The sequence below is a fragment of the Lathamus discolor genome, chromosome 22, assembly GCF_037157495.1.
Source record: "Lathamus discolor isolate bLatDis1 chromosome 22, bLatDis1.hap1, whole genome shotgun sequence".
Classification (NCBI taxonomy): Eukaryota; Metazoa; Chordata; class Aves; order Psittaciformes; family Psittacidae; genus Lathamus; species Lathamus discolor.
Window position 1 is genome coordinate 4696784 of NC_088905.1, and position 8832 is coordinate 4705615.

The 8832-nt window shown below is 69.7% G+C and overlaps 2 protein-coding genes across 4 annotated transcripts; one reads left to right on the forward strand and one right to left on the reverse strand.

The window, feature by feature from the left end:
• Positions 1 to 121: 121 nt before the first annotated feature.
• POLR3D (RNA polymerase III subunit D) lies at positions 122 to 3957 on the reverse strand. Of its 3 annotated transcripts, none has more exons than XM_065659050.1 (9): positions 3894 to 3957; positions 2455 to 2626; positions 2272 to 2315; positions 2020 to 2165; positions 1790 to 1914; positions 1545 to 1716; positions 1020 to 1270; positions 604 to 756; positions 122 to 420 (listed from the first exon to the last, which is right to left on the reverse strand). In XM_065659050.1, the coding sequence occupies exons 2-9, from the start codon at positions 2617 to 2619 to the stop codon at positions 298 to 300; spliced, it is 1179 nt and encodes a 392-aa protein (XP_065515122.1). In that variant the 5' UTR covers positions 2620 to 2626; positions 3894 to 3957; the 3' UTR covers positions 122 to 297. The 3 variants fall into 3 exon arrangements, with proteins under 3 accessions (XP_065515122.1, XP_065515121.1, XP_065515123.1); XM_065659049.1 differs by having other exon boundaries at positions 1790 to 1917; positions 3894 to 3956; XM_065659051.1 differs by lacking the exon at positions 2272 to 2315 and having other exon boundaries at positions 1790 to 1917.
• A 645-nt stretch (positions 3958 to 4602) lies between these two features.
• Positions 4603 to 8527, forward strand: PHYHIP (phytanoyl-CoA 2-hydroxylase interacting protein). Its single transcript, XM_065659079.1, has 5 exons — positions 4603 to 4799; positions 5888 to 6074; positions 6661 to 6835; positions 7067 to 7184; positions 7304 to 8527. The coding sequence occupies exons 2-5, from the start codon at positions 5910 to 5912 to the stop codon at positions 7836 to 7838; spliced, it is 993 nt and encodes a 330-aa protein (XP_065515151.1). The 5' UTR covers positions 4603 to 4799; positions 5888 to 5909; the 3' UTR covers positions 7839 to 8527.
• The last annotated feature ends 305 nt before the right edge of the window (positions 8528 to 8832 follow it).

The window sequence follows — 8832 nt, forward strand, 5'->3', positions numbered from 1 at the left end:
GGCATCCAGGGGGGATTCAGCTCCGTGACATCGCCCTCGGGTGATGCCGGACCCCCCCCCAGGGCGAGGAAGCAGCGCAGGCTGTGACCCCCCCGGACAGGATGGGACGGAACAGCCCAAAATGGGCAAACCCAGGCCTTTATTCCACCTTTGTCCCCCGGCGCGGGCAGGGACACAGCGGGGTCCTGCACCCCCGGAGCTGCAGGGGGGGGGGGGGACACCAAGGGGCTGGCAGCGGCTCCAACGGGGCAAGGTCCAGCCCCATGGGCCCCCCCCCCAAGCCCAGCTCCCCCTGCGCTACCGGTGCCGGTGCTCGAGCAGCGCCTCGAAGTCCGGGGAGCAAACGAGCTTGTGCTTGACGTGGCCCAGGACCATCATCTCCCCGGTGCGCCCGTCCCCGATGCCCACCGACACCAGCTCCTGGGCCCGGCAAGAACCGGCCGTGAGCAGCCCAATCCCATAGGAAACCCATCAGCCCCCCACCCTGCTGACACCAGCGGGGTCCTTCCCTGCTGCCCTCACGGGGATGGGCTGCAAGGAGCCAGCATCACCCCACCAAGGCCCCCGTGGGGCTACCCTGGGGGTCAGCCCCACACCTTGTACCTGCAGGAAGGAGCAGGGGGTGCCCATGGTCACGTCCAGGGTCACCTTGCCCAGCACCAGCTGCACCTTCCCTGACTTGCGGACCAGCAGCTTCCCCACTTGTCCCTCGGGGAGGTCGCTCAGGGTGCACGTGTTCTCTGCCTGCCTCAGCTCCTGCGGGGACACGGGACGGGGACCTCATCCCGGCCTCCCCGGCCACGTTAGAGCCGTTCCCCTTGCCCCAAGCCCCTCTCCAGGTTCCCTGCAGCCCCTTTAGGCACTGGAGCTGCTCTCAGGTCTCCCCTTCAGGAGCCTTCTCTTCTCCAGCTGCCCCAGCCCCGCTCTCCCAGCCTGGCTCCGTGGCCTCCTCCGGCCTCGCTCCATCGGCTCCAGGTCCCTGCCGTGCGCGGGGCCCGGCGGTGCCCCCCAGCCCCTACCTGGCTCTTGTCCTGCTTCCCCAGCAGCGCGGGTCCGTCCTCGCCGTGCAGGTCGGGGCGGGCGGGTTTGGTGTCGTGGCTGGGGGGCTGCCCCGGCAGCGTGTCCGGGAGCTGCAGGAACAGCAGCTCCTCCTGGGCCGAGAGCCGCAGGCGCTGCAGCAGCTCCGACACCGGCACGTCCCGGGGGAAGCCGGGGGGGGCCCCGCTGGGCGCGGGCCGGGGGGGGGCCTCATCGCACGGCTCCTCCTTCACTGCACAGGGAGAGGGGGGGTGGGTGCGGGGAAGGGAAAGGGGGGGCAGCCCCGCACCCCGCTGCGTCCACAGAGCCCTGCAATGGGCTGGGTTCAAGCTCCTCCAGCTCCAGCCCCTGCCTCGGGCAGGGACCTTCGACTGGAGCAGGATGCTCCAAGCCCCATCCAGCCTGGCCTTGAGCACTGCCAGGGATGGGGATGCAGCTCAAGCACTCACTGATGGCCCATGGGGAGCTCCTCAGAACCAGCACCCCCCCAGTTCCCCCCAGCTCACCCCTCACCGCCGCTGGGTCCAGCTCCATCTTCTCCTCCTTTGGGCCGGGCAGCCAGGGCTCAGCATCCTCCTGCTCGCCTGACTCCTCCTTGAAGAGCCAGCCCGAGTGGGCCAGGGGCAGCTGCACCGGCTTGTTCCGGATGTCGTTCTTCAGCCCTGGGTCATCCAGGAACTGCGGGGATGGCAGCAGGGATGCTCAGCGCTGCCCCACCGGCACCAAACCCCCCCGCTCCGGCCCCACTCACATCATCCTTCTGCAGCATCCGCAGGATCTGCTTCGTCTCCTCGTCCGTCTCCCTCTTCTCCTTCTTGATGTTGATGATGTGCGAAGGACCAAAGTCCGACATATCCACGGTCTTGTCCCAGGAGCCTGCTGGGGACCGGGAACCAGCGCCGGGGTGAGCCCTGAGCAGGGCAGGACCCCCCCAAATCCCCCCACACACACACACCAGATGCAGAGGAGCAGCTCCTTTACCTTTCTTCTTCATCATTTCAGCAGGCCCCTGCTCGAAGATGGAATGGGACTGGATGACCGCGGGCCGGCCGCGGCCCCGGCCGTGCCCATCGCGCTGCCGCTCCCGCTCCTTCTTCTCCTTCTTGACCGAGGTTTCCTCCCTGGGCCTGGGGAGCACGGGGGGGGGTGTGTGTGGGGGGGGGGGGGGGTCAGCACCCCCATGGCCAGGGGTCCCTGCCCGCAGCCACCCCTTGGGGCCGGTGGGGCACTCACTCTTCCTTGATCTTCCTGCCGATGATGTTGGGGGTGAAGGTTTTCTGCGGGCGAGAGCAGGGAGCGCTCGCTGCAGGGCATGGGGCAGAGCGGAAACCAGCACCCCCCCACCGCGGTGCCCATCACCCGCAGGGACCCCAAGGGGCACTTTTGGGGTGTCCCCCCCCCCTCCCCGGTGCTCACCTTCTTGACGCCGCCCAGGGTGAGGTCTCGGGAGCGGATGGACGGGAGGCGCCCGGGGGTGACGGGGGGGGCCCCGGGCCGCCTCCCCAGCAGCCCCCGTGCCCCCGGCAGCCCCGGGCGCAGGCTGGCCCCGGAGCCCGCGTCGGCAGAGCCCCCCTCCGCCATCCTCGGCCTGCGGGGGGGGCAGATGGAGAGGGGCACCCCCAAACAGAGCCTGCCCCATAGCCCTGCCCCTGCCCCCCCAAACAGAGCCTGCCCCATAGCCCTGCCCCTGCCCCCAAACAGAGCCTGCCCCATAGCCCTGCCCCTGCCCCCCCAAACAGAGCCTGCCCCATAGCCCTGCCCCTGCCCCCAAACAGAGCCTGCCCCATAGCCCTGCCCCCCAAACAGAGCCTGCCCCATAGCCCTGCCCCTGCCCCCCCAAACAGAGCCCGCCCCATAGCCCTGCTCCCCCAAACAGAGCCTGCCCCATAGCCCTGCCCCTGCCCCCCCAAACAGAGCCTGCCCCATAGCCCTGCCCCTGCCCCCCCAAACAGAGCCTGCCCCATAGCCCTGCCCCTGCTCCCCCAAACAGAGCCTGCCCCATAGCCCTGACACTGCCCCCCCAAACAGAGCCTGCCCCATAGCCCTGACACTGCCCCCCAAACAGAGCCTGCCCCATAGCCCTGCCCCCCAAACAGAGCCTGCCCCATAGCCCTGCCCCTGCCCCCCCCAAACAGAGCCCGCCCCATAGCCCTGCTCCCCCAGAGCCTGCCCCATAGCCCTGCCCCTGCCCCCCCAAACAGAGCCTGCCCCATAGCCCTGCCCCTGCCCCCCCAAACAGAGCCTGCCCCATAGCCCTGCCCCTGCCCCCCCAAACAGAGCCTGCCCCATAGCCCTGCCCCTGCCCCCCAGAGCCTGCCCCATAGCCCTGCTCCCCCAAACAGAGCCTGCCCCATAGCCCTGCCCCTGCCCCCCCAAACAGAGCCTGCCCCATAGCCCTGACACTGCCCCCCCAAACAGAGCCTGCCCCATAGCCCTGACACTGCCCCCCCAAACAGAGCCTGCCCCATAGCCCTGCCCCTGCCCCCCAAACAGAGCCCACCCTATAGCCCTGCCCCCCCAAACAGAGCCCATCCCATAGCTCTGCCCCTGCCCCCCAAACAGAGCCTGCCCCATAGCCCTGCCCCCCAAACAGAGCCTGCCCCATAGCCCTGCCCCTGCCCCCCCAAACAGAGCCTGCCCCATAGCCCTGCCCCTGCCCCCCAAACAGAGCCTGCCCCATAGCCCTGCCCCTGCTCCTGCCCCCCCAGACGGAGCCCGCTCCCATCCCTCACCCCATGGGGCTCAGCCCCCCCCGCACCCCCTCCCCACGCCGCTCCCCCCCCCCCTGCACCCCCAGAGCCCCCCCCGCACCCCCCCCCCGGAGCTCACCCCCCCCGCACCACGCCGCCCCTTACCCGGCCCGGGCAGCCACCGGCTCACGGCCCCACCGCGCATGTGCGCAGCGCGACGCGCCTGTCCAGTGCGACGCCGCCGCCGCCATCTTTGTTAAGGGTAGCTGTGTCCGCCTGTGATCCGCCATCTTTGTGCTGGGCATTACTCTGCCCCATGTGACGGCGGCGGCGCCATCTTTGTAGCGGGCAGAGCCGCGCCGTGGGGCGCCGTGCAGTGGGGACGCGCACACGCACAATGGGGACGGGTTTGGGGTCCCCTCCTCTTCACTTGAACCCCATGGGGTGCCGTGCTGCGGGCAGCCCCTGACCCGCTGCAGCCTTGCCCCACACACGGGCCCCCCACACACACCCATGGGGCCAACGACGTTTTGGGGTGCTCCCCCCCGGATAAACCCTGGTCCTGCAGCACAGGCGGCCCCTGCATCACCCCCCCCCATCAAACCCGCACCGGGGGGGCGCAGCCCGGGGGTCCCGGTGCCTTCCAGCACCCCTATGGCCCCCGCACCCCTCTATGGGTGCTTTGGGGGGTCCCGGCTGTGCATGGGCTCACCCCCCCCCCCCCCCCGCAGCGATGCTCGAGGCCGGAGGCGCCCCCCCACACCCCCAGCCTGCGCCCACAGCGCGGAGCCGCTGCCTCCATCCCTCGCTGACGCCGCTCGCAGCCATTGGCGAACGGGCTCGGTCCTGCCCCCCCCCCCCCCCGCCGCTCACAGGCACCGATTTCGCCTCTCTTTTGGGGTTCGCCCCCCCCCATCGGTCTCATTCCCTCTCCCTCCTCCGGAGGGTGCGCGCTGCTCCCCAGCTGCCTCGGAGGATCCCGGGCGCAGCAGCCGCAGGCACCGCCGGGTACCCCGACACCTCCCTGCCCGGCACCGCAGCGCGTCCCCGCAGCCCCCCGGGCACGGACAGGTACGGGCCCGCTCGGGACCGCGCTTGCCAGCGGCAATGGGATGTAGGGGTTGCTTGGGGGACGCGGGGTGCGCGGATGGGGATGCGGAGGCACGGACGCCCCGCGCTGCGCCCGCAGAGCGCCCGCTTTGCCGCTGCCAGGCACGGAAATGGGGCATTGGGGTGGCACCGTGTCCCCAGAGCGGTGACCTTCCGCAGGCACGGGGTGACAGCGGCCCGGGGGGGCTGGTGGGTACCGAGCGCTGGGGGGGGGCTGTGGGTGCCTGGGAGCGTGGGGTGGCTGCGCCCGTGGGTGCTGAGCGGCGTTGGCACCAGTGGTGGTGATGCTGGTGGTGATGGTGATGGTGGTGATGGTGGTGATGGTGATGGTGGTGGTGATGGTGGTGATGGTGGTGATGGTGATGGTGGTGGTGATGGTGGTGATGCCGTGCAGCGGCGCCGGGGGGGGGCTGCGGACTGTTGGCACCCCGGCTGTGGGTGCCCATGGGCACGGCTGTACATGGGGGGCAGCCCCACGGTGGCAGGCACCGGTGCGTGCCAGCTGCAGCGGGGCAGGGCTCCTGTGCTGAGAGGTGCGAAGCGGGGGGCACCCACCCACCCCAGCAACCCTCGCGCCTGCACCCCATAGCTCGGTGCCACCGCTACACCCACGGACCCCCCACCCTTGGGTGCGAAACCCCCCCCCCCCCCCCCCCCCATGGCGTAGGGGGGGGAAGCGCAGCGCCAGCCATGGGGAAACTGAGGCAGGGAGCGCCCGCGGGCCGGGGCAGAGGCGGATCCAGGCTCTCCTCCCGCACCGCTCCCCTCTCCCATCACTCCCTCCGCTCCCCTTGTTTTTCTTTCCCCACCCGGTGTTGAGCAAACCCCGAAACAGGCGCTGGCGTGGAGCCGGGGCCCCGCGGCACCCGGGCGGGCTCGTTCCCGGCTTCCCGCTGCCTATTCCTGGCTGCCGGCTGCCGTTTCCCTCCCCGGTGCCATCTGCTCTGCCGCGGGCCCCCGGCTGCGGGCGGGCGGCAGCTGCCGCCGTGGGCTGCGGTCGCCCCCGGTTGCGTTTGGCACCCCCAGAGCAACCCCCGCGTGTCCCGCAGGAGCCCCGCGCCTCCGCCGGCCATGGAGCTGCTTTCCACCCCCAAGAACATCGAGATCAACAACATCACCTGCGACTCCTTCCGCATCTCCTGGGCGATGGAGAAGGGGGACCTGGAGAGGGTCACCCACTACTTCATCGACCTCAACAAGAAGGAGAACAAGAACTCCAACAAGTTCAAGCACCGGGTGAGCTGGGGCGGGTTGGGGCGAGGGGGTCTCGTTTAGGGCGAGGAGATGAGGCTTGGAGGGGGGGAGCAGCGTTCGTGCTCACTCCAGGGCCGAATTGGGGTCAAATCCTCCCTTGGGACACAGCGGAGGGGACCGGGATGGGGACCGAGGTGCCACCAAGCCCCCGAGCCCCCGCGGAGCCGCTCACGCTCCCCCTCCGCATGGCTGCGAGTCACTCACTCGGGCCGGTTTTAGCAGCGCCGTTGCCAGGGTGATGCTATTTAATGTTTAACATTATTTTTTTCCTCCCTCCTCCCCGATAATAAAGGGGGGGGGGGGATGGGGGGGGGATTATTCCTTCTTTTCCCCTGTGTCTCCTGACTTCAGCATCCGCCGTTGCCACAGAAACAGCTCTGCACTGCGGTGATGCTCCCTGGCCTCTTGACACCGCGAGATGCTGCTGGGAGCAGGGGTCCCCAAGACACCCCCTTGGACGGGGGAAGCTGAGTCCCCATCCCAGCAGCACTCGGGATTGGGAAGGGGCAGGGATGGAAGCGGGGCGCGGTGGCGGGGTGAAATCCTGACCCTCAGCCCTTTGGCACAGGATGTCCCCACCAAGCTGGTGGCCAAGGCGGTGCCGCTGCCCATGACGGTGCGGGGACACTGGTTCCTGAGCCCCCGCACCGAGTACAGCGTAGCGGTGCAGACGGCCGTGAAGCAGAGCGATGGCGAGTACCTGGTGTCCGGCTGGAGCGAGACGGTGGAGTTCTGCACCGGGGGTGAGCGGAGGCGTTCCCGGGGCTGGGATCCAGGAGCCGGGAGCACGGGGGCGATGCCAGGAGCTTGCACAAGCCGGGGCCGGTTGGAGCGGCAGCTGATGAGTGGGAAGCAGGAGGTGTGGGGAATGGGAGCTGCGGGGTGGGATGGGATGGGATGGGATGGGATGGGAGGGGAGGGGCTGCGCTGCCGAAGGAGGGGGGGTGGATTCACCCCGATGTCCCCATCCCCAGACTATGCCAAGGAGCATCTGGCCCAGCTGCAGGAGAAAGCGGAGCTGATCGCCGGGCGCATGCTGCGCTTCTCCGTCTTCTACCGCAACCAGCACAAGGAGTATTTCCAGCACGTCAGGTACCCCCGTTCCCAGCGCACCCCCCCCGCCCCGGGACACCCGCTCCCCTCCGGGGCTGCATCCCTGACCTCTGTGTGTGTGTCCCCCCCCGTGTGCCCCCCCTGCTCCCCGCACGCAGGATGCACTGCGGGAACGTGATGAAGCCGTCGCTGAAGGACAACAGCGGCAGCCACGGCTCCCCCACCAGCGGGATGCTGCACGGCATCTTCTTCAGCTGCAACACCGAGTTCAACACCGGGCAGCCCCCCCAGGACTCGCCCTACGGCCGGTACCGCTTCCAGATCCCAGCCCAGCGCCTCTTCAACCCCAACACCAACCTCTACTTCGCGGACTTCTACTGCATGTACACCGCCTACCACTACGTCGTGCTGGTCCTGGCGCCCAAAGGCTCCTCCGGGGATCTCTTCTGCAGGGAGCGCCTGCCCCAGCTGGACATTTCCTCCAACAAGTTCCTGACGTGCTGCGTGGAGGAGGGCGAGCTGGTGTACCGCCATGCCCAGGACAGCATCCTGGAGCTCATATACACCGAGCCGGTGGACCTCAGCCTCGGCGTGCTGGGGGAGATCAGCGGCCACCAGCTCATGAGCCTCTCCACCGCCAACGCCAAAAAGGACCCCAGCTGCAAGACGTGCAACATCAGCGTGGGGCGCTAAGGGGGGGCCGCGGGCAGGGCCTGCCGGGGGCACGGACCCATGGATGCTGCTGGGGGAAGGACGCGGATGGGCCCGCGGCACCCGGCCCGCGGCAGCAGGGAGCCGGTGGGATGCTCGCCCGGTGCTGAGGCCGAGCCTGGGCTGCTCAGCGGGAGGAAGCCTTCGTCTCCTGGACCGGCCGACCAGCATCATCCTGGCACCGTGAGCCCCGCGCTCTGCCCGCCTCTGCGCATCCTCTGCGGGACCCCCATCCCCTCCAGCATCCTTTTACCCCCCGCCCCACGGGGTTCGTCGGAGAGGCTGGAAAACGCCCCCCTTCCCAGTCCTGAACTGCGCCCGGGGATGGAGGGGTGCTGGGGCAGGGACCCCCGCTTTGGGGCACCGTTTGGGGTGCGGGGCAGCACCACCGCTTCCCCCCCCCCCCCGGTGTCGTGCTGTGTTCACTCTCTGCCCTACCCATCCCCATGGCAGCCGGAGGAGCCCGGGTGGGGGAGCAGAGCTGACCCCCCCCTCGCCCTGTGTTCCCCCCTCTTTCCGCAGCCCCCCGCATGAGCCGTCGGCAGCATGGCCCCCGCGGGCTCCCCTCTCTGTGTACCCCCTGCACGCTGTTCCGGTGGGACACAACCACCTCCCCGTCCCGAGCATCCCTGTGCTGTGCTGGCGCTGTATCAATAAACCGTGCGGTCACACCGGCCGTGTCCTGCACCTCTGTCCCTGCTCCAGCCCCGGGGGTGCTCCGGAGGGGAGGGACAGGGTGGGGAGGGGGGGACCGGGTGGTGCTGGGGCAGCAATGGGCACCCTCCTGCTCTCACCGGCCGCAAGAGCACGGTTTTGACACCGCGTCGCCCATCACTGCAAACCCTGCGGGATGAAAGGCCCCGGCGCCCATCACTGTCCCATCCGGGCTTCCCAACCCCTTCCCCGGCTGGCGGGTGAGGAGCAGCCCCGTTCCCCCACCGCAGACACCATCACATGAAGGACGAAGGAGGGGAGG